This window comes from Diospyros lotus, chromosome 11, assembly GCF_014633365.1.
Source record: "Diospyros lotus cultivar Yz01 chromosome 11, ASM1463336v1, whole genome shotgun sequence".
NCBI lineage: Eukaryota > Viridiplantae > Streptophyta > Magnoliopsida > Ericales > Ebenaceae > Diospyros > Diospyros lotus.
The window spans coordinates 504,224-530,486 of NC_068348.1; the positions used below are offsets into that span (position 1 = coordinate 504,224).

The window sequence follows — 26,263 nt, forward strand, 5'->3', positions numbered from 1 at the left end:
AGCAGGCAACAGATTTACCACATTTTTCATAGCTAACCTCTGCTCATGCATCAGAAGCAAATACTGAACCTTTTCTAGGTTTATATCATCCATTTGATATGTGATTAAGCTTACAACAGTTTCATAGTCCTCGCCTAATCCATGTAAAATAGACATCAACAGATCCTTATCATTTATAGGTTCTCCAATTGCTGCTAGAGAATGACTGATAGTTTTAATCTTCAGAATATAATCATTCACCGAAGTGTCATCTTTCTTAATAAATCTAAGTTGTTGTTTCAACTGAAAGGCTCTAGCAAATGTTTGTCTAGAATAAAGACTTTCAAGAGTAGTCCACACCTTAGCTGCCGATTCACATTGAATTACCTGACCAAGAACCTCCTTGTCGATAGTCGAAAACAGTCATCCTAGCAAGAGCTGGTCAGATCTGATCCAATTTAAGTATTTCGGATTGACAATAGGCTCGTCATTCTCAGAAGAGATGTATTTTGATAGAAGATCTGTCTTATGAATAAAGGATAACAGATCAAAAGCCCTAATTGTGGCTAGAACTTGCGCCTTCCAATACAAATAATTGTTCGAATCTAGTTTTGTAGGAACGAAACTAAGATTCTTAGCGACTGACGAAAAGTCAGACAAAGACGCAGATGATAATGAAGAAGAAGACGAGGTTGAATCACGAGAAGCCATGGACATTAGTCACTAAAGCTCTGATACCATGAAACGAAAGATAGAAGTCGAACAGAAAACAGAGAATGAAAGAAACTCTGACACTTCAATTAAATTGATTTCAACCTCTAAACCAATACAGAAATAGAGCTAGATTATATACTAACTCTAGCCGCTCCTCACACAACAAATAAAAACAGCAATTGAGATACAACCAGCAACAGTTGTAAACATAACAAATAAAACAATCAAATCACAACAGAAATCATAACAGCTAATAGCTACTCTAAGTCAATATGCTCTTCTACAAGCTCAATCAGGTGAGTGCCTAATCTTTGAAAACTCCAAAGTTTCTGATTATCATGACTCATGGGTTCTAGATTTAGGAGCAACTAATCGCATGACACATGACCCAACCTATTTTGACACCTACAAACCTCCCCCCTGGTAACAAAAGAACCATTATTGCTTATAGATCTTTTGTTACGGTTGTTAGCCAAGGACACAAAAGTCTAAGTCCTCAACTCATCCTAAAAGATGTTCTCCATGTTCCTAAGCTCTAATGCACGAAAACGCCGAGACAGTGTCGTGTCAGCGTTTCCAAAACATTTCCTATACCAAAACACCGAGAAACACCACACACACACACAAAAAAAAAAAACATTTCTGAACCGTTTCTGTAAGTTTGGAAATGTTTCGAGGCCATTTTGCAATATTAGAAAAATATCAAAAATGCGGTTCCGATTTGGAAACTCGTTTCTGTCCCACGATGACGTTTATTCCGTCTCTAACTGAAAATTTTTACCCTAAATCTCTTCTTCCTTCTTCATTTTGCAAAAACCTAAAAGTGAAAGGTCCTACCACCGCCGTCGTCCTTCCTTCTTCTCAATCTCATCTATCGTCCATCATTCTGTCCGTCGTTGTCCTTCCATCTTCTCGTTCTTGTCCATCGTTCTATCTACCACCATTGTCTTTCCATCTTCTCATTCTCGTTTGTCATTCTTTTAGTCCATCAATCGACGTCGTCTTTCTACCGTGCCATCTAAGGTTCCATCTAACTTTGACCAGCAACTACAACTCTTATCTCTTCGATCAGCAACCAACAACCAATCCGTCTTCTTTGTATGTATTTATTTCTATCCTGTGATGTATTATGTATGTAAATATATTATCTGTATGTATTTATTTCTGTTATATGAATGTATCATGTATGTATACATATTATGTGATTGTATGTATATAGTTTTAAACTAAAGAGGATGATGAAGTGGAGGAAGTTTTACAAATTGTATTATGTTTGATTATTTTCTTTCTTTGAATTTATTGTTTGTTTTTAATTAGTAAGTCATGATTCATGGATGATAGAGATAGAACTTGTATTTATGTTTGTTTAAATGCATCATGGCATCATCAAGAAGCCAAGAATCATCTCAAGGTGAAGAAGCAAAATTCCAATCAAAAGACATGGCATCATCTTCGTCTACCACAAGATACCATATTGAAAAATTTGATGGGCAAAATGATTTGGCCCTCTAGAAGATGAAGATGCGTGTCTCCTCGGAAATCTTGATCTAGAGGAAGCACTAGAAGGGGAAGCAAAGCTCTTATACAGTCTAGATTGTGGCATCTTAGGATGTCACACATTAGTGAACAAGGATTAAGAGAGCTATCAAAGAAAAGCATCCTAAGAAATGGTCAGGTAGCAAATCTTGATAAGTGTGAGTCTTGCATTTTTGGCAAAGCTACTAAGGTCAAGTTTAGTAAGGCAGCAATACATTCCTCTAAGGCACCATTAGATTACATTCATTCAGATCTTTGGGGACTTGCTCAAATCATATCTCATGGAGGCTCTAGGTACTTTCTCTCTATTATTAATGATTATTCAAGAATGGTTTGGGTTATGTTTTAAAATCAAAGAACCATACATTTGAGGCATTTAAAACATGGAAAACAATGGTTCAAAATCAAAAAAGGGAGAAGTATTAAGACCATTAGGACTAACAATGGCCTTGAATTCTACAATAGGGAATTTATACAATTATGTAATGAGAGTGGGATAGTAAGACATTTAACTGCCCCTGGAAATCCCAAACAGAATGGCCTGGCTGAAAGGATGAATAGGACTTTACTTGAAAGAGTAAGATATATGCTATTTCATGCAAACCTATCTAAGGCATTTTGGAGGGAAGTAGTGTCAACTACAGCATATGTGATAAATAGGTCACCAGCTGCTAATATTGAGTTTAAAACCCCCTATGAAATGTGGATAGGTCACAAGCCAAACTTAGATCATTTACGAGTATTGGGATGCTTAGCCTGTGCTCATGTAAAGCAAGGAAAGCTGGAACCTAGAGCAAAAAAGTGTTTATTCATAGGTTATCCTACCGAAAGAAAAGGTTACAAATTGTGGAATTTGGAGACTGCTCACCAAGGACTATTGTGAGCAAAGATGTTACCTTTGATGAAGGTTCTACTATGAAAAATGTTAAAATAGATGATCAATGGGACTTAGAAGGAAAAATTTAGTCAATAGATGTTGAGTTGCAGGGAAGAATTTATGAAAATGATCTAAACACCCCCCATGATCAAGATACTGCTCAACAAGAGGAGAGTGAGGAGCATAGTGATGGTACCTCTAATACAGATGATCAGCCAGAACTTCAAAGATATAACGTGGTTAGGGATAGGCAAAGGAGGAGTTGTAGACCTCCATGTAGATATGGATTTTCATATCTTGTTTCATATGCACTAACAAGTGCATCAGAAGTAGCAGGGGATGAACCACTGTCATGTGAGGAGGCAGTGCAGTCTAAGGAATCACATAAATGGATGGAAGCCATGAAGTCAAAAATCGAATCCTTGAGGAAGAATCAGACCTGGATTCTGATAGATAGGCCTCAAGGACAGAGGATTGTGGGTTGTAAATGGTTATACAAGATAAAAGAAGGGGTTGGAAGTAATGCTAAACCTAGGTATAAGGCTAGGTTAGTGGCAAGAGGGTTCACTCAATTCCCTGGAATAGATTTTAATGAGGTGTTCTCTCCAGTGGTGAGACATACCTCTATCCAAGTGCTGCTTGCTATAACATGGCACCTAAACCTAAGTTTGGAACAGATGGATGCAACCACAACGTTCCTACATGGTGACCTAGATGAAAGGATCTTAATGGAACAATCAAAAGGTTTTGAATCTAGAGGAAAGGTGGAACAGGTATGTTTACTAAGAAAATCTCTCTATGGACTTAAGCAATCCCCAAGACAATAGTATAAGAAGTTCAATATGGTTATGCTGAATCAGGGATATGCTAGGATTTCCTATGATTGTTGTGTATATTTCAAACATGTGTCCAACAATATTTCAATTTACCTACTTCTATATGTGGATGATATGCTGAGAGAAAGTCAATCTGATAAAAAGATTCAGCAATTAAAGCTGAAGTTAAAATCAGCATTTGAGATGAAGAAGTTAGGGGAAGAAAGGAAAATACTTGGGATAGAAATCACAAGGAATAAACAACAAAGAAGGCTTTGTCTATCACAGAAAACTTATCTAGAGAAGCTAATTAGAAAGTTTGGTATAGCATAAGCAAAGGCAATAAATGTACCATTTGCTTAGCATTTTAAGAAGTCCTCTGATCAATCTACTAAAGATGAAGAAAGTATTAAGGAAATGAAGGATATATGGTTCTCTAGTGCTATGGGTAGCCTAACGTACAGTATGGTGTGTACTAGGCCTGATTTAGCTCATGCTATGAGTGGTGTTAGTAGATTTATGGCAAATTCAGGTAAGGCACACAGGAATGCAGTCAAATGGGTATTTAGATATCTTAAGGGAACTAGTGACATGGTTTTTTCCTATGGTGGAGCTAAAACAGAGGAGGCAACAAGTATTTTGGGTTATTCAGATGCTAACTATGCAGCGGATCAAGATAAAAAGAGGTCCACAACAGGGTATGTGTTCAAGTTATGAAACTCAACAGATAGTTGGAAAGCAAGCCTATAGCATGTGGTGGCTTTGTCAATAATTGAGGTTGAATACATAGCTGTTTCAGAGGCAATAAAGGAGACTCCATGGTTAAAAGGTTTGACAAGTGAGCTACTTGGGACTTCTATTGAAGTTACTTTGATATGTGACAGTCAAATTGCCATACATCTGTGAAAGAATCAGGCACATCATGAAAGGACCAAACATATTAATGTGCGACACCATTTTATAAGGGAAGGCTTTGGATAAGAAAGAGATAAATCTGGTAAAGGTTGCAGGTGATAAAAATGCATCAAACATGTCCACTAAGGCAGTTCCTATAGCAAAGTTGAAGCACTGTTTGGAGCTACTCCAAATAGTTCCAAATGCCTAAGCAGAAGAGCAAAGAAGATTTGGAAAGGGCAGGTTTCTACCCTTGGTGACGACTAAACTTATGCAAATGGTGGAGAATTTGTTAAAGTTTGCACTAAGTTAGTCCTACAACATATAATATTACAGAAGAAAGAAGTTCAAGCCAAAAGAAACCCGGAAACACAAGGTAGTTAGCACTTGTAACAATACCTACCTTACCAGCAACAACCGGTTTGGTTTTGTCTTATAATAACCGCCTCTATCCTTCATAAATAGACGACTAGTTGAGTTATTTTCTGTATCCTCTGAAATCGCGTACTAGAGAGAAAAGCCTAGAGAGAACTTAGACTTTGTAATCTCCGAGTGATTGTGTACCGATTGTTTTTCAAGATAGTGGAAGATCGTGCCCTCTAATTTCAGTCTAGACATAGTTTCACCAATTAATAGGTGAGTCGAACGAGGATAAAATTCTTGGCCTCTTGTGCGTGTGTGTTCTGTTTTTTCTTTTGGTTCTATTTCTTATTTTTTTGTACTATGCACGAGTGGTGTGTTCTTGAGAGTGTGGTTTTGTGTGTGGGGCGCTCAGTTATTCAACAGTATCCATGAAGATAAAAGACAATGAAAAAGCCTATAATGCCTCACATAAGTAAACATCAAAACATTGTAAATTAAAGAGTCTAAGGAAACAAAAAATCCTCCATTATGATTTCAACATTAAACAACTCGAGAAAAATCAGTAATATTTCCCACTTTAGGTAAGTGCCCACATGCAAATCTTTAAGACCTTTATTTTATTTGTACCTATCATATGTAAATTTCATGAAAGAAAAAAATTGTGTTGAATGAAGTATAGAAGATGTCAAATTTTATTTTCAGAAGATGTCAAATTTTATTCATACTACACTGATATGACTTTTGACTTCAATTAGATGCATATATAAAATGTTAATAGCAACAAGAAACCAATCCATCAACAATCTTATAAATAGTATGACAGCAACAACTTCACCCAAACATCCCATGCGCAAGAAAAGCAAGCACCAATGTCAGGAGAAGAAAAATAGCACAAATAATTAAGTGATCAAAGAAAAAGAAAAGCAATCTCAAAAAAGCTACAATAAACTATGGTATCAAAATTCTATCTACCTTCCTTAATGTATAAATCTTAATGTTTAGTAGAACAGTTTCTTACCTTGCCTTTATCACGCCTAACGGATTTACATCCTGGGCATATTTTGTTCAAGATCTGTGCAATTTCTGATAAAAAATATGGATGGAGTATTGTAAATGGGAATCTGATTACCCCAAAGTGTCCTGCAACATTACAGATCACGGAATAACAAATTCAGTAACAGAATTAAAACCCAGTACTCATAAATATATAATTGTCAAAAGTCCAATTGTACACCTTCACAAGTTCTTGAATTCTTGGTACCGCAAGTGGGGCAGTGAGAGGTTGGGTTTGGCATTCCCAATTTAGGATCTGTTACCTCACTGCTTGCTTCAATCTCTAAAACAGAAATTTTTTCCTGCAAACATTTTGTCATATTATACCAATTTGCATTGTTAGAAAAGATACATTGAAAAAATAGTACTAAATCCCCCTATGATGTCATTGATACCTCAATCATTAAATTACACACACAGCAAAATTTTATATTTAGTATTGAAGCAAGAGAGGAGATGTGAGTGAATATAGTGCCTTTGTCAAAAAGGCATCAAATGGACAGCAAATGGCTTTGATCTCATGCAGGCCTGTACTTTGGCAAATAATAGGAGGGCCAGGGCTTGACAATTTTAAGGCTGCCATGTGTAATTTGGGGAATCTTTCCTGGCTTCTTTTTCTTAGGAATGAAAGATCGATGTTTTTTATAAGGAAACTAGCGATAAAGAAAATAAGAATAAAGAAATAAACTTTAAATCTCTATGCTTTTGATTCATCTAGAAAAGGATAACAAGGATACTCTTTCAGGAGGGGGATATTCTTGCAAAATTTTGGAAAGGTGTTGTCAGGGTCTCGACTTGACAGAGTAAATTCTCCTTGATTAGGAGAATTAGGGTTGATTTGGGAAGAGAAAGAAAAAACGAGGGAGAGAGAGTTGGAAAGGAGAGAAGGAATTAGAGAGAAATAGGGTTGGTGTTGAGAGGGAAAGAGTTGATAAAGAGAGACGGATTAGAGAGAAATTGAGGGAGAAATGATCTGGAAATTCATCAAGTATTCATCCAGAGCTCTTTATTAAGAGGGAAAGCCCCTATATAGGCCCATCCTCAACTGTTACAACCGCTTACTCTCTTGGCTCCTACTGTTACAACTTCTAACAGCTTCCTGTTATAACCCAACCGCCTATTATTACACTTCTAACTACTTAATAACCATAAGGGTCCTGACAGGTGTGTGGAAAAGGTGAAGGAGGAAGGATGCTCAAAAGAAATACATAAGAAGATGAACAATAGACTGAAAGATAGTCTTACTGCATATCTTACCCTGAAATCTGTTCTCTCGGTTCCTAATTTAGACTGAAATCTATTGTCAATCAGCAAACTCACTACTGATCATAATTGTGTGGCTAAGTTCTCAAACAATCTGTGTGAATTTTAGGATCGGACTTCGGGGAAGACGATTGGCAATACTGAGGAATGTTTGGGACTCTTATCTCCTCAAAAAGAATGACCTCTAGAGCGAACAAGTTCATCCCAGCAGCTGCTTCTCCTCAGAATGTTCTGTTTGTCCCTCTAATTTTCATTCTAATAATAACGGTGCAATTATGTTATGACACTACAGGTTAGGACACCCCAATTTTGTCTATCTTAAGAAATTGTTTCCTTCATTGTTTAAGAATAAAGATCCACATATGTTTCAACATGAAATCTGTCAATATTCTAAATATATTTGGAATAGTTATCCTAGCCAAATTTACACAGCATCCTATCCTTTTTCTTTGATTCATAGTGATGTGTGGGGGCCCTCGAGTTAAAAATGTTACTACTTCTCGTTGGTTTATCTCTTTTATTGATGATCATACATGTCTTGCTTGAGTATTTCTTATGAAAGAAAAGTCTGAAACCAGTCAAATTTTCCAGAATTTTAATTCAATGATTCAACGTCAATTTCATGCCAAGATTCAAATCTTGAGAACCGATAATGCCAAAGAATACTTCAATTCAATCTTTGGAGACTATCTTTCAAATCAGGGCTTTTTTCATCAAAGCTCTTGTGTTGATACACCCCAACAAAACAAGATTGTTGAACGTAAAAACCGACATCTTTTAGAAGTGGCCAGATCACTCTTGTTTTCTTCTAATGTCCCTAAACACTTTTGGGGTGAAGCCATTCTTACAACCACCTATCTCATTAATAGATTGCCTCACGGACTCTCAACCACCAAACACCAAGTTAGCGTCTTCTTCAATCTTTCCCACACTCTCGGGTCCTCTCATACATTCCTCTAAAAGTCTTTGTCTAAAAGTCTTTGGTTGTTCTACCTTTGTCCGTGACCATCACCAATTTCGCAGCAAGTTTGATCCTAAATCCATCAAATCCATTTTCCTTGGCTACTCTACTCATCATAAAGGTTACAAATGTTATTCCCCCAAATATAAGCGGTTTTTCAGTTTAATGGATGTAACCTTTTTTGAAAATCAGCCCTATTATCCCAAAACTGCTATTCATGGGGAGGACACTCTAAATAATCCTCAATAATATCAGTTTTGGCACATTCCTTCCATTTCTAGTCCTTTCATCTCTAGCCAACAGCAGCAGCAACAACCTGGTCCATCCAATTCAAGTTCACGGCCATCACAACCTGATCCAAATCCTTCCACCAGTCACCATCCTTCCCATCCCCATACCAATAAACTTCAAGTTTACTCTCGGAGGAAGTATAATCAAGAAGGGATTGAACAACGAATGTGTCTTAGGACTGACCAAGACACTGACCTGGATATGAGGGTAAGTGAATGTAATTAATTCCAATGATAAACCTATTGATGATGCACTCAATTGGCCCATAGCATTGAGAAAGGGTGTTAAATCATGCACACAACACCCAATTCAGAACTATATATCATATAAGGGTCTCTCATCTAGCTTCAATACATTTGTTTCAAGTATGGACAAGGTATAGGTTCCTAACAACATTCAAGAAGCCTTTCAACACCCAAGGTGGAAGAAAGTAGTTCTTGAGGAAATCCAAGCCTTGGAGAAGAATAAGACTTGGGATATTACAGACTTGCCATTTGGAAAAAATCTTGTGGACTGCAAATGGGTGTTTACTGGGAAATATAGAGAAGATGGGCAAATTGAAAAATATAAGGCCCAACTTGTGGCGAAGGGCTTCACACAATCGTATGGTATCGATTACCAAGAGACATTCGCCTCAATGGCTAAGCTAAATACCATCAAAGTACTGCTTTCCCTAGCTACAAATTTGGATTGGCCTCTCCACCAATTAGATGTGAAGAATGCATTCCTAAATAGAGACCTAAAAGAAGAGGTTTAAATGGGTATTCCTCCTTGATTTGAAACTAACATTACAAAAAACAAGGTATGTAGACTAAAGAGATCACTTTATGGACACAAATAGTCTCCTAGAGCCTGGCTCAAAAGATTCACAAAGGCAATCACGAAGCATGGATATGGCCAATGCCAAGCAGATCACACCCTCTTTGTCAAACATTACTCAGGAGGTAAAGTTTCTATTCTTATTGTTTATGTGGACAATATCATTGTCACAAGAAATGATTTTTTTGAAATGATATGCCTCAAAGAAGTTCTTGTAAAGGAGTTTGAGATTAAAGATTTGGGAAACCTAAAATATTTCTTAGGCATGGAAATTGCAAGGTCAAAAGATGGAATTTTAGTCTCTCAAATGAAGTATATCTTAGATCTCCTAAATGAAACCAATATGTTTGGTTGCAAACCGACGGACATTCCCATGGAATCTACTGCAAAGTTAGATATTGGCAAGGAAAGTATTCCAGTTGACAAAGGGAGATAGGGTTTTTTTGTTAGTATTGTGAGTCAATTTATGAATGATCCTAAAGAAAAACACACGGAAGTAGTGTATCACATTCTAAGGTATCTAAAGTTAACTCCAGGCAAAGGTTTGATGTTCAAGAAAACAACAAACAGAGAAGTGGAAGAATATAGTGATGCTGATTGGGCTAGCTCAATTCTTGACAAGAGGTCAACCTCTGGATATTGCTCATTTGTGTGGGGAAATCTGGTCATGTGGCACAACAAAAAATATTTTGTGATCTCTAGAAGCAGTGCTAAGGCTGAGTTTAGAACTATGGCTCAAGAATTTTGTGAAGGAATATGGCTGAGAAGATTACTACAAGACTTGAAAATGAATTGTGTGACAATCAATTTGCTATCAGCATTGCTAAGAATCGAGTTCATCACGACCAAACAAAACATGTAGAAATTGACAGGCATTTCATTAAGGAGAAGTTGGAAGAAGGGGTATTTCAGTTTATCTATACTCCTACCAACAGTCAAGTCGCAGATACTAAAGCCTTGCTGAGGAAAATATTTGAAAATTTAAGCTACAAGCTTGGTCTGAATAATATATTCAGCCTAGCTTGAGGGAAAGTGTAGAGATTTTGAGAATATTTAGCCAACTAATTATTTTGTTTCTTATTTTCTAACTTTCCTTTGCTGTAAAGTCAACATATTTCCTAGTTTGAGTAGAAAGAATAAATCTCTTTCTCTTTCTCACAGCTAGCTATAAGTTTCCTAAAGTAGTGTAGATATAATTTCCTAATTGCAGTGTACATATTAGGAAATCAGAAAGGAGTATGTTGTATATATATTCCATTCACTGTCATGAATAAGAATTGTTCTCCCTAATATTTTCTGCATAATATTTTCTGCAAAAACCAATAAAGACTCAAGAGACAAAAAAGAATCCTCCCCCATGGTCACTGATAAAGAGAAACAAGAATAGTTTCCTTAAGGAAACAACATGGACTCTCAATTCCTTCAGTTATTGACTTCGTGGGTCGATGGAGGTAGTAGACTTGTCCAAATAGGAGATCAGTTCAGGTCAGGTTTGGAGTTGTCAACGATTGAAGTTTGAATAATTGGTGTTGGATAGAAGAAGATAAGGAGCATAGAGGATAAAGAAGCTGAAGCTGATTTGTTTTTAAATTTAATCTACGTATGCAAGTTTGTAATTTATAAAGCTATTATTGTAATCTAATCCTACCAATTAGGATTGTAATCTATCCCTGGTTTTTAGGAATGTAATCTAGTCCTAAAACCTAGGAGAATTTTTAGGAACTCGTTTATATTTATTATTTATATTTGTTTACACACAAAATGAAGTAAGGAATTTTATTTTCTTCAAAGTTCCTTTCGACATGGTATCAGAGCCATCCTTTTAGGGTTCTTTTTCGGCCTTCATTGCCTTTCTTGTTTTTCCCTTCTCCGGCCTCCATTGCCATTCTCAGGCTTCCATTGTCACCACTTTATTGGGACGATTAAGGCCTTCTTTGATCCCTTTTCTTCACCCAATAGGATGTCTACTGTCTCTAACCTTAATCCTGTGCCGAATACAACTAAATCTAGTAGCACCACAAAAGTTCTGTTTGCTAGACTAGCAATATAGGCTCGGGAGGAGAATTGCAAAATCTCCAAATAGCTTACCGTTTGAATAGAAAAAATTATTTGAAGTGGTCCCAGCTGATCCGTACTTTTCTCAAGGGAAAAGGGAAGCTAAGCCATCTTTTCGAAACTGATCCTAAGGAGGAAGATCCTATGTTTGCAGCATGGGATGAGGGGGATTCCTTAGTGATGTCATGGTTGTGGAACTCAATGGTACTGGAGATAAGTGATACGGTGATATTTTTAACAATTGCTAAAGACATTTGGGAAACAGTCAAACTCACCTATTCCAAGGTGAAAGATGCTTCACAGATCTATGAAATAAGGATCAAAATTGCAGCCACTAAATAAGGGGTAAGATCTATCACTGCATATGCCAATACATTACAAACTTTATGACAGGAATTGGATCATTACCAATTCCTAAAGATGAAGTGCAATGAATATGAAACATTACAAAAGAGATTCATGGAGAAAGAAAGAACCTATGACTTCCTGGCTGGACTTATATGGAGTTTGATGCAATAAGAGTTCAAATCCTCAATAAGGAAGATCTACTCTCTCTAAATGAAGTAATCTCTATAGTTCGTGTCAAAGAAGGGAGAAGGGGAGTGATGTTGGACAACTCTCCAATAGAGAGATCAGCTCTAGCGTCACTAAAGGCTCCTAACAAAGGACCTAAAGAAGAGAAGAAGGCCGGGGATAAAGACTCCCCATGGTGTACCTTTTGTAAAAAACCTAGGCACACCATAGAGAGGTGCAGGAAGTTACATGGAAAACCATCCAAAGGAGGACAACTAGGGGGCCAAGGTCAAGCCTATATGGCTAGTAGCCAACAGCACGTTGAACAAAAGAGTCCAGAACAGGGAGATGGCTTGGATCTTAACAGGGCAGAGATTGAGAAGTTAAGGAACTTTCTAGAATCTCTTGACAAAAAAGGAAAAGGTACTTGTTCTCTTGCACTTATAGGTATTTCCTCTCATTCTCCTATCCTACATGCTTCGGGAATAGCCCAAGCTAACTCTTGGATCCTAGACTCGGGGGCAACAAATCATATGATCGCTCTTTCCCATTATTTCATTACCTACAACCTTTGTTCAAGTTCCAAGAAAATAACCATGGCAAAGGGGTCCTTAACCACTATTGTCAGCAAGGAGATGTCATTCTCAATGAATATCTCACACTCAAAAATGTTCTCCATGTCCCTAAACTATTCACTAACCTTATTTCCATTCAAAAGCTGGTCCTAGACAACAATTGCAGTGCTAACTTCTATCCTACTTTCTGTGAAATTTAGGGACAGGAATCGAAGAAAATGATTGGGCTTGCTAAGGCTAGGGCTGGTCTATACTATCTTGAGGGACCAAGTGTGCAGGAGCAAAAGGAAAAGGTTAATTTTGTGTCATGTTTGATTCAATCTAATAAAGATCACATTTGGTTGCATAACTATCGTCTCGGTCACCCCTCATTTTTCACTCTTAAGAGTCATGTTTCCAACTTTGTTTAAGGGTCTTGATGTTAAAATTTTCCAGTGTTCTGTTTGTGAATTTGCTAAACATAAGAGGGTGAATTATCCTTTATCAAATAAAAGAACTTCTCTTCCATTCTGTCTTATTCATAGTGATGTTTGGTGCCCTTCAACCGTTCCCAATATTTCTGGGGCACGGTGGTTTATAGTGTTCGTGGATGATTGCACTAGAGTGATGCGGCTATTTCTTATGAAAAATAAATCTAAAGTAAGCACCATTTTTCCCAATTTCTATAACATGATTAGGACCCAATTTGGGGTGAAAATCAAGAGACTAAGGTTTGATAATGCCAAAGATTTCTTTAACCAATCCCTATCAAATTTTTTCCAACAAAAAGGGATTATCCATGAGTCCTCTTATTCCTATACTCCTCAACAAAATGGATTCGCCGAGAGGAAGAATGGACATCTACTTGCGGTTATTAGAGCAATCCTTTTCCACCATAATGTTCCTAAACATTATTGGGGAGAAGCAGTTCTAACAGCCAAATCCCTTATTAATATATTGCCTATTAATATATTGACTTATTAATATATTGCCTTCCCAAACCCTTGAATCTCATAGCCCTATTCAACTCCTAACCAAACACTTTCCTGACATTCATGTTTCTAGTTGTTGGAAACCTAAAGTTTCTGGGTGTGTATCGTTTGTTCATGTTCATAATCCTAATAGAGGCAAGTTAGACCCTCAAGCTTTAAAATGCATCTTCATTGGATACTCCTCTACTCAAAAAGGCTAGTGTTACCACCCCCCTTCCAAGAAATTCTTTATGTCGACTGATGTGACTTTTGTTGAAAACATGCCCTATTTTGACCATTCTCATAACTGCCAGATAATCACAAATAGAGATCAATTTCCATCTCTACCTGATCTGGATTTCTCTCCACCTTATTTTCCCCCGACTGATACTAAGGATTCATCATATATGACCTAGGAGGAACCCTTGCCAAGTACTCCTCCCCTACAGGTCTATTTAAGAAGGAAGAGGCTGGTTTCTAGTCCTATGCAAGTCCAAGCATCCAATTCAACTCCTAAACCTGTTGCTGATACTAGCATTGCCAGCCCTCTTGAAATCTCATCAGGTAAATCTCATATTGATCCTTTTATACCTATATCTGAACCTATTGAACCTGTGTGAGAGACTGAAACTTCTCAAAGCGACCTTGATTGACCTATTGCCCTTAGAAAAGGCACTAGAACTTGTACCAAGCATCCTTTGCATCAGTTTCTGTCATATTCCAAGTTATCTACCCCACATAAAACCTTCTTGACCAGTCTGCATACCATTCCTATTCCCAAACACTTTACCGAAGCTATAGGGGATGAGAATTGGAGGAATGCCATGGAAGTCGAGATGGAAACCCTTAAAAAAAACCAAACTTGGGAGCTGGTCCAATTGCCTAAAGGAAAACACCTGGTGGGATGTGAATGAGTCTACACAATCAAATATAAGTCTGATGGGACATTAGACAAGTATAAGGCAAGGCTAGTGGCTAAGGGATACACTCAAGTATATGGCATAGTTTACCTAGACACATTTGCTCTTGTTGCAAAGCTAAACACAATCAAGGTACCCCTATCTCTAGCTACTAATCTTGGGTGGCCATTGCATCAATATGATGTCAAAAATGTCTTTTTGCATGGAGATCTAGAAGAAGAGGTGTACATGGATTTACCACCTAGATATAGTCCAACCACTCGAGAGAATGTAGTGTGCAAATTGAAGAAGGCTTTATATGGCTTTAAACAATCCCCAAGGGCTTGGTTTGGCCGGTTTACAAAGGTGATGCTTGCCCTAGGGTATAAACAAAGTCAAGAAGACCATACCCTCTTCATTCACCACTCGACCACAGGGGGAGTGACAGTGTTACTTGTGTATGTGGATGATATTGCTGTGACCGGAAATGATGAGGAATGCAAGAATAAACTCAAGGAATGCCTAATTAATGAGTTTGAAATTAAAGAATTTGGGAGATTAAAATACTTCTTGGGCATAGAAGTTACACACTCCAAGGAATGCATCTTTATCTCTCAACAGAAATACATTGTGGACCTGCTAATAGAAACGGGGCTATTAGGTTGTAAGGCAGCAGAAACTCCAATTGAACCCAATCACAAATTGGGGGGAAGTTCCAGAGGATAATAAAGTTGATAAGGGGTCCTATCAAAAGCTAGTGGGTAAGCTGATTTACCTAGCTCATACTCGGCCAGATATTGCATATGCAGTAGGGGTGGTTAGCCAATTCATGCATAATACTAAAAAAACTCACCTAAGGGCAGTTTATAGAATACTGCATTATTTGAAAGGGACAACAGGAAAAGGCATTATGTTCAAAATGGGAGAATGCATGACTCTTGAAGCCTACACAGATGCAGATTATGCAGGATCAGTGGTGGACAGGAGATCTACATCCGGTTATTGTACCTTCCTAGGGGGTAATCTTGTGACTTAAAGGAGCAAGAAACAAGGTGTAGTGGCCCAGTCAAGTGCAAAGGCTAAATTCAGATCCATGGCTCTAGGAGTGTGCGAGTTGCTTTGGTTGAAAATATTACTAGACAACTTGAAGATCACTTTGATAGCACCTATGAGACTCTATTGTGACAATAAGTCAGCAATAAGTATTACTCAAAATCCAATCCAACATGATAAAACTAAGCATGTTGAAGTAGACAGGCACTTTATCAAAGAAAAGTTAGATAGTGGCTTGATTTGTACACCATACACACCATCTTATAATTAGCTGGCAAATATTCTAACTAAAGGGTTACCTATAGCCGTGTATCAAATGATGACTAGCAAGCTTGGAATGGATGATATCCATTCTCAATTTTAAGGGGGAGTGCCAACGATTGAAGTTTGAATAATTGGTGTTGAATAGAAGAAGATAAGGAGCCTAGAGGATAAAGAAGCTGAAGCTGATTTGTTTTTAAATTTAATCTACGTATGTAAGTCTATAATTTATAAAGCTATTGTTGTAATCTAGTCCTACCAATTAGGATTGTAATCTATCCCTAGTTTTTAGGAGGGTAATCTAGTTCTAAAACCTAGGAGAGTTCTTAGGAACTCTTGTATATTTATATTTGTTTACTCACGAAATGAAGTAAGGAATTCTATTTTCTTCAAAGTGCCTTTTGACATGAGTCTTAGCCCTTTTTGCATCATGTGGCATATTTTGCATGAAAGGAATCTTGAGAGCCATTGCAAGAGAAGTTTATCCAATCTTTGGAGGAGGCTTATTTTTTTGACTTGCATGACAAGCTGGGCATGGCAAATATCTATACTCCAACTTGACAGAGTTTGTCAAAGTGTAAATCTTGAAGAATAAGGGTCTCCTATGGTTTAAGGTTGTTTGTTATGCAAAATAGTAAGGAGGAGAAGGAGAAGAAGAAAGCAAATGAGAGATATTCAAGAAAAGAAAGGAGCAGAAAGAAGGTAAGTTCGGCAAGAGAAAAAAAATACAGGAAAGAGAGGAAATGGGAGGAAGAGAAGGGGGAAGGAGGGAGACACAGCTCAAAGCTCTTTCAAAATTTAACTTTTCATCATCAAAATCTATTTTTGGATCACACCCATCAACCATACTTACAGGCTAAAAATCCTAAAACAACTAAAACATTTTCAAAATAATCCGATCTAAGATGCTAATCCAATAATACTTAAAGTTTAACATAAGGAAATTCATACTAAACAAAAATCCTAATCATATTAAATTAATGTTTATCTGATGGCCATTCATCTTGGCTGCATCAGTCTGCTATCGCATTCTCTTGCTTTCATATATATCTCTTTCCTGTTTTCTTTGCTTGCATATCCAACATGGTAGGGGAGCTCTTTCCAGTATGTCAGAAATTACATAGTCCTCCTTCATTTGTCATCTATTGTTTGTAGCTGTGCACTTGTTCAGTTCAATTTGTACACACACTACATGAGGAATGTTGGGGAATGATACAAACTGTGGCTATTCCAACTGATTCGAATTTTTGAAAAATTTGGTTATGTGAGAGCTGAAGTTTTCAATCACCAGATTTGAACAAGAATCAATCAGAGAAATATCAAACCAGTCCGCAACAATTGTTGTGAAATAAACATTCATCTAATATAATTTAAAATCCATGCAAAAATAAGCAGGAAGCTGCAAGCATATAAACTTTTATTAACACACGTACCGCCTCGGTATCAGTTAAAATACTGAAATTAATGCCAGTCAGGATCGCTGATGTCATTTGCTGCTCTGCAAACGACAGCTCATCTATTGAAGCCATTTCCACCAAAAAAATTCAGCAACCTGCATAGCATGCCCAAAAGCACTAAACTGACAAGTGAAGAAGTTAAAACTCAAGTATAACAGCATATGACTTCTAAAAAGCATCCATATGATTGCAAAGGAACGCTACTGCCAAGAGGGTTTTTCCTCACCACAGTTCTGGCATATATTAAATTTCAGCTTAGTATACCAAAAGAGGTGCACCTACTTGTAAATTTTATGGCAAAAGAGAGAAATTTATGCAGTGATGTTAAAGAATCATGAACTAGACCCGCAAGAAATTTCAGGGAGAAAACCTATAAGTCAGCTGGTAGAATATCTTGGAAGTCACACCACATGCCTCAAGTCCAGTTGCTGTTTTGACCTTGAAACACCTTATTTATCCAGTTGTCTGTCAAGAGTACAAAATAATTTCCATCACACAATATAGTGAAAGCTGGGAGTTGGGGGAAATTTTGGCAAACATAAAAAAAAAAAAAAAAAAAAAGGTTTCAAGAATTGAAAATGCAAAATTTACACTACTTTCCCAAGATGCCCAAAAAAATCCCATAAATATACCAATTTCTCGACCTCTTCAGAAACATATGTTAGAGAAAAAATACCCCACTTCTGGGGCCCAATGAATGGAAGTTAATTTCAAAGTGCCTTTTGAAAGGTTTCACTATGTTTCCTGGACGAAAGCATTAAAACTAGACATGTGGTTGGATACAATGTGTAATGGAATTTGAAACTTCAAGTAGTATGCGACCCCTAAACATATTTCTTGTACTATCTACAAGTCACCACGACATTTGTTTCACACGTGATAAGAAGGAAGTGTTGTCACATTGAGTTTTTAATAATGTGGAAGTGTTACATCACAAGCCAAAATTTGGCAATGACCAGCACTACCCCTTAATAGGATCATGGGCCCTGCTAAAGAGAAGTAAGACTCAATACTTACAACCTATTGCAATACCAATGTGAATACAATCTAATATGTCCATCACATGATATGAATAATAAAAACTGGATATCATTTTCAAATGCAAATCTCTGTCTCATAAAAACAATGTCAATAGAAATAATCAATCAATCCATACCATCATTCCTATGCATCTCAATGAATGCATAGGTGTGAATGTGACTTACAATCTATCAAGTAATTGCTATCAACCTACTGTTGGTGGAATGTGCCAAGTGGCCCAAGTCATTGTTGTACCAGAAGAGTGCCTAAGGTAATACTGAAAGAACCTCATACCAAGGTCTGTACTACTCGGAGAGTCCAAATCTACCTATCTGAAAATATTTAAAAAACAAAAAAAAAAACATTGGAAAAACTGTGGTAAGTCTCAACTGACCTTGTGAGGATAGAAGACACTATTATAATAGGGGGAAATAAGAATGCATGTAACAAATATATGTTATGTACAGCCAGATAGGGATAAGGGATCAGTCAATATTGAATGCAGGGCATGCAACAAGCACAATGAGGGACTAATTAAGAAGAATAGTCAATCAATACAGTACAGTAATCAGTTCAGTATCTCATTCAGTACAGTGAAAGGCCTCAGCCACACAACAATGAATACCCAAATGTGTTAGCCTACACACTGGGGCTAGCAATACCCAACAAACTAGGATAGTACATGGTACACCAGCCACCAGCAGCTAACACTTACTGTTGTTAGCATACAAATCCTAAATGACTACTCCCTTGACACGAGAGAAAATAAATTATTACATTGCTAAGTAAATATTAAGATGCATGGTGCAACCCTTTATGTTTTCGTTCCTTCCATCAATACTATACACAAATGTCTCGTGAAGCAATAACAATAATAGTCACTCGTGATCAAAGAAAATGGACTCTTACTTCCCCATTTTATGCAAATTTGTGAATGAAATTTCAATATTTATTTTGAATATGTAATGCCACATTAAATAAATAAAGATGCAAAATGAATGCCAAAATTCCATTATAATACAATCTATCACACTCGGAGTGTTAATCCAAGATAAACCGATCAATTGGGTCCCACTTGGGACGTGCTTCAATCACCTAAGCAATAAATATAGAGAAATTAGGCACGTGATGAAAATCTAAACTAAATAATGCTACCCAATAAATAGTTTCAGAATTTTTTATTATAATTCCTCAATCACAATATTTCTAACCTCTTAAGATTTAAATGTCTCAGTTATACTAATATTTGTGTTAATCAATTGATTCACCTAATTTACAATTAGTGTGAGTTTTAAGATAAACATTTAGTTAAATTTTTATCTAACATCTAAGGTAAGTAAATTTCTAATTTAGAATTATTATTATTTACTATTTTGATTTGGGTTAGGTACAAAAAGCTTCGCTTATTAGTAATTGGGTGACAGCTTTCCTTGTTAGTAATTGGGTTCTATTTTGGTTTTATTGGGCTTGAAACTGCATTCTTTGCTCATGAAAATGGCCCCGCGCGTGAGGTCCACCAGCAACATTTTGTAAGGTCATTGTCTCCCCTTCCCTTCATTCTAACCAGTAGAAACAACCCGCTGAGAATTCAATTTTCCAATTACCGAGTCTAGGTCCTTGCAAAGTAAATTATGGTTCTTCAATTAATTAAAGGGAGGGCTTCGGCTTATTCACTTCTTCCCGAGGTTAGTTCTACTTGAGGACAAATTGGGTTGATTATATTTTGTTTGGCCAGATTAGAGCTTCAATTTCATAAACCAATTCTCATCATTCTGAAGGAATAATGGAGGATCTGTCAATGAGTTGGGTTCTCCAATTAGATTAAGCTTCCCGGTGGATTCTTAGCCTTTGGTTTCAGCAATTGGGTTCCAAATGCACTTTGGTTTTTGACATATTTTCATCGAGCTCTACACATGGTCATCTTCACATAGATATTTGGTTCTTTACTGAGTTTGTGTTCTCGAGACTAGGCCAATTTCTAAAATCAATAGAGAAATAAGGAGAACCACGAGACAGCAACATAAACACTTACCAGTATAAAACAACGACAAATATCCAAGAACAGCTCCACCCCCAATGGCTGCGAGAAGCCAGAAAACTGAGGGACATAAGGGAACCTAAGTTGGACAGCAAAATCACCACACCCAAACTGAGCCCAAACCCTTAGGGAGACGAGAAACCGAGACGAACCACAACGAAACTATGAGACATAGAGAGAGGACTTTGATAGCATGCAAAACCCCCAAATCCGATAACAAAACTCACAACCCAAAACCATACCTGATGGTTCTCAATCAGCGCACAGTAATGATAACACCAAAATAGCAATGCTCATAACAGAGAGTTTGGAAGGGAGACTGTGAGAGAGGTTGCTGCACAGAGAGAGAGAGGAGAGAGAGAGAGAGTGCAGAGAAGGGGGTTAACATGTGGAAAGAGAAGAGGGAAAATAAAGAAGTATTATTAGTAATTGGCTGTATTATATAGTCTTTCTTCGATTTTCAAATAATGTTTTTCTGCTTGTTTCTAACAAAAACAACTAAAGCTTATGTATTATTATATGTTATTTGTGGAGACGATGCTCTTATAAAAGTATAATATCATTAATAGAGATGACTGAAGGGTAAAAATTTATATAACTGATCCCATTTAATGAGATCAAAAGCTTTATGGTAATGATGTATGAAGTTTTATTATTTTATTTATTATATATTATATTAATTATTACTTATAAGATTTGATTGAATTACACCGATTAATTTTATGTTTTTAAAATGTTCATCAATTTCTTTTAAGATTAGTTAACATTATTTATTGTAAAGTGATAATGGTTAACGTAATTACGACAGTAATACTTAAAGGTTCTTCCATATCATTGGAAAAAAGAATAACCTCTTGATAATAGTTCGGTCTATTGATTGAAGAGACAGAGATGCAAAAATTGTCATCGAGCAATGAGAATTTTTATAAAAACCCAATTAAGATTCATTTATAATATAGTTCGAGGATTTATCACTACACATTAAATCACTATAATTAAATTTACAGTTGCTGAGAAAGATGCATAAACCTCAATTGGGGTTCATTTATAAAGCAAAGAGGTTTGACTTGATGATGAGAAAGAAAGATACATTGTGTATAGTAAGAAGTTATTAGAGAATAAAAGATGAAAGCGAGCATGGCTGCTTGAGGGCTTTTGTCAAACTACAAAAGTGTTTAAGGGCTTTTTTCAAACTACATAAGAGGTGACAGTGAAGTGATCCCAGTGAAATCAATAAAGCAGGAAATGAAAGAGAAAGGAGAGAAAGATGTGATCATTTATTTATAAGGGTAAATTTGTCAATTTATTTAATTTATTAACTAGAAGGTGTCATGTTAATTCCAAAAATAAAAGAGTGGTTAATATAATTATGACACAAAACAATTACTGTCGTAATTGAACACACGAAACAATTATGACATGATTATCAATCAAATTAATGAAAACAAATTTAAAGATTGATTTTACCACTAATATTTTTAAATAACACTCAAAACTTTTTCGTAATTTATTGATAGATTTAACACTTAATATAAACGAAAGATTTTAATAAATCTAGCTACAAAGTGGCATACTAGATCATTATTAACCCCTCTCATAGTATTCATCATTTAGCATGTCATTTTTTAGTACATTATTCAAAAATTTAATTTTTACCCCTTCAAAACCTAGTATGCAAAAAATTAAACTAACACAATTGACGTTACTTATCTAGTTCAATTAAATGATTTCCTTAACATCTTATAACTTATCAGATGATTCCCCCATTCGCGACTTACTTTTCTTTATGGCCTATCAAGACTCCAAGTTCACTATCACATACAACATACAAAATATAAACAAGTTGATACACATATATGAGACTATCCATGCAACATAAACCAAGGCAGTAGATAATTAAATCAAAAGAAAGAGAAGGAAAATCAAGAACGATCATATATCATCAACAACCAACAATTAAAGACAAGGATCGTAAACAAGATATATAAAGTTTTATAGCTTCAACATTCTCTAATTACCTTTATCTTATTTTCGATGTTTGCTTTTCTTGTTGTTTAGAGGCAATAGGAAGAGAAGGAAAATCAAGAATGATTATATATCACAAGCAACCTATAATCGAAAACTGGAATTATAGACAACAAGGCATATAAAGATTTAAACCTTCAGAGTTTTCTAACCTTACTTTTATTGTTTTCGATGTCTGTTTTTTCTTGTCGATAAGAGAAAGAAGAGAAAGAAGTCACATGAATTGAGATGGAAGGAAAGAGAAAAGTTTTAACTTTAAAAAAGTACGGAGTTTGATCTGCACACTCACGCATTAAATGATAGATAAAAAGGAAATCAATTTGTCAAATCTTGCAAATAATGCATATTAAGGATATAAAAAAGAGAAGGAGAAAGTGAAGTATACCACAACAATGCAAATTAAAGGCAAGAAAAGTGTGTTTGCAGGGAAAGGCAATGCCACGACAAACTCTAGTATGATTTTGCTTGCGTCGAAGCTAAAAAAAAGCTTTCGTTTCAAGCCAAATTATGAAAACTACATTAAATTGTCTTGGGAATCGAAACATTAATTGGCAAGTGTGGGAGGTGAATGATGGAATGACAATAAATAAAAAAATATAATTATTATTTGTCGAAAACAATAATAAGGGTAAATTACCAAAAGCTCACTTTGGTAATTTAATAAAGAGAAAAGCCTATTAATGATGGTTCAATATGCAAACTGAAGAAAACATGAAAGAAAGAGAGAGATAGAGATGTAGAAACCACCATCAAGCAAATAGATGTTTCTATAGAAACTTCAATTGGGCTTCATTTAGTCCGAATTTCTCTCTAATACAAATTGAACCATGATGGTTCAATTTACAACTACACCCAACTTTTCCTTTATCATTTGTTAGTAAAATAAACACTTAACATAATTGAAAGACTTTAATAAACCTAATAGCAAAACAACATACTATATCAATAATTGATCCCCACATAGCACTGATCATTTGGTATGTGATTCCTAAGCACATTGTTTAAAAATTCAATTTTTACCCCTCAAAGACCCACCATGCAAAAAATTAAACAAATACAACAAATATCACTTGTCTAGTTCAATTGAATGGCTTCCTTCACATCCCAACACTAATCAAATGAATCCCAATTCACAATTTCCCCCAATTTATGGCCTATCAAAACTCCCAAAATTCACTATCACATACAAAATATAAACAAATCGATACATATATGTGGGACTATCTATGCAACCCAAGCCACGATTGCAAACAATCAGGCCGAAATCAAAAGAAAGAGAAAGAAAATCAAGAATTATCACATATCATCGACAACTAATTAACAATTAAAAATATGAATTATAAACAACAAGGCATGTAAAGATTTACTTCAAAGTTCTCTAACCTTGCTCTTTATCTTGTTTTCCGATGTTTGTTTTTCTCGCTAGCAAATGGCAAAAGAAGAGAAGGAAAATCAAGAACGATCGGATATTCACCAACAACTTACAATTGAAAATAGGGATTATAAATAAATAGGAAGGCATGTAAAAATTTAAAACTTCAAAGTTCTTTAAGCTCTAACCTCGATGTTTGTTTCTTACAAGAGGAAGAGGAGAAATTGAGATGGAGATAGAAGGAGAGCCCTAATTTTGAAAACACAGAGTTTGGCTTACTCTCCGCCTTAAAAGATAAATAAAAAGGAAATTAATATGATAAAATTGCAAATAGTGTAAATACTAAGGGCACAAAAAGGAGGAAGAGTTGAAATGTACACAATACCACTAATTAAAGGCAAACAAAATAGGTTTGTAAGGAAAGAACAACAATACGACAAAGTACAATATGATTCCACTTGCGTTGAAACTAAAAGAAGTTTCCGTTTCAAGTTTACCCAAACCACATTAAACTCTCTCAAGAATTAACATATTAATTAACAAGTGTTGGAGGTGAATGATGGAATGTTAGTAAATGAAAATTATTTGTAATTACTATTTGGTAGGAACAACAATAAGGGCAAATTAAAGTCTTCAATCTCGTCAACAGATTGCACTAATTTGCTCACTATTGTTGTTTTCTCATAACATTTGGCCAAAAGGGTTTTGCTAAGAAAAGGCAAAACCTCAAACTTTATTTTCTACTCTAACATTATTAACTTTTAATAAATTTTAAAAAGTTCAAATTTTCAGTTATTTTGATCATATTTTATCTTTCTATTAAAAGGGTATAAGAGTCATTTACTACTTTTTTTTTATATGATGGTTATTTATTGCTTAACATCCTATTTCCACCAATTTAACTATTTCCATTGTTTTCCCAAATAAGAAACAAATATTTTTCATTACTTTCCAACTCATAATCTTCCAAACAAGAAAAAAATATATATATATATATATTTACATTTTTCTTCATTTGAAATGCGAAAGCAATATTGATAAAAATATTGTTTGGTAATCGAATGTGATAATATTTAAATAATAGTAATATATTTTATTATTATATTATTGCTATACAAATGACTAAAAAGTAGTAATATATTTAAATAAATTTGTAATACTGAGTTATTAATAATATTTAAAAATATTATAAATTTACAAACTCAATGTGTTTATTAGGTAAATAAACAAAACATTAAAAAATAATATTTATTACACAAAAGAATTTTAATAAATTTTGAATAATATGCTAAAACAATAAACTAGTAAAAGCGTATTAAGTGTTAACCCTATGTGAAGTTAACTAAATGAATTCTAACTCTTTAGACATATTATTTCTCGTAGCCCACCCACGACAATACCTAAAAGTATTTTATTAAATTTTTTTAATTTTTCTCAACTCTTTTACTATATAATATTTGTTTCATTTCGTCCATTCTTTTATAAGAATCTCTATTGACTTTTTTATTTTTTTCACATAATCAGATCATTTTAAACTCATTTCATACTTGATTAATTAACATAATCTAATCACTTTAACTAACTCACCAATCATAAATCATTACTTTATTACAAACAAACATATGTACATATAATAAGACATACCTTGAATGATTGCAAATACAAAGCTTCTCCCTTGAAGGATGATCCCTAATTCCACAAAAGGGTTTTGATCTTTGTCTCTCCTTCTCCCTTTTTTTTGCTTGCTCTCAAAGAAATGAAAGAACCCTAAGTGTCCCCTCCCTTCATATATATATTTATATATATACACTTAAGTGATTTTCCCCATTATGGAGTTATAAATGCAAATATATTTTCCCTTAAATGAATTTATTGACCAACTTTATGTTGTAATTCATCTTTATAATTCAATGAATCTTATTAATGCAATGAATAATTGTCTTATCAATTTCATGTCCCTTGTACATGCATCTTGAAATTCATGTTTAATAAAAATCAAATTTTAAGTAGCTATGGCCATAAAAGTTAAAGTATAGTGTAAAATTTAAGAAATAAAAGTTAAAGTATAATATAATTAAATGAATTTAATTTCATTAGTAAGATTTTACAAATTATATTTAACTTATTTAAATTTCATGATTTTCTTCTAATAAAATAAAAAACCAAAAACGAAACACTCGTAGATAAATAATTTATATATGTAAAATTAACTTAAGCATCACGATCAAGTAATTCATCACTTATTTTTATGTTGCGATGATCACTTATTTTTTTTAATAAAACAATGGCCATTTATTATTTAACATCCATTTTAATTACCTATTTGACCATTTTTATTATTCTCCCAAATAAGAAAGAAATATTATCCAGTATTTTCGACCTTATAATCTTCCAAATAAGAAAAATATATTTGTATTCCTTTCCATTTCTATTGAGAAGGCAATATTTAGTGATGTTAAACAATAACAATTTAGTAGAGT

General features: G+C 35.1%; 1 protein-coding gene across 12 annotated transcripts in view; it reads right to left on the reverse strand.

The window, feature by feature from the left end:
• Positions 1 to 20,778, reverse strand: part of LOC127813056 (DNA-directed RNA polymerase IV subunit 1) — a 98,554-nt gene extending 77,776 nt beyond the window's left edge. For 5 of the 12 annotated variants that reach the window (XR_008026047.1, XR_008026055.1, XR_008026056.1 and 2 more), the window contains exons 1-6: positions 20,629 to 20,778; positions 20,381 to 20,465; positions 17,699 to 17,793; positions 17,305 to 17,423; positions 6,413 to 6,533; positions 6,197 to 6,318 (exon numbers count right to left, since the gene is read on the reverse strand). Coding sequence is in view for 2 of the 12 variants with exons in the window: in XM_052353777.1 (XP_052209737.1) it covers positions 6,197 to 6,318; positions 6,413 to 6,533; positions 17,305 to 17,400 (339 nt within the window). In the remaining 10 variants the exon portion in view is untranslated. Of the gene's footprint in view, positions 1 to 6,196; positions 6,319 to 6,412; positions 6,534 to 17,304; positions 17,424 to 17,698; positions 17,794 to 20,380; positions 20,549 to 20,628 lie in introns of all 12 variants that reach the window. The other 7 variants (XR_008026048.1, XR_008026051.1, XR_008026050.1 and 4 more) reach the window with 7 other exon arrangements.
• Between the last annotated feature and the right edge of the window lie 5,485 nt (positions 20,779 to 26,263).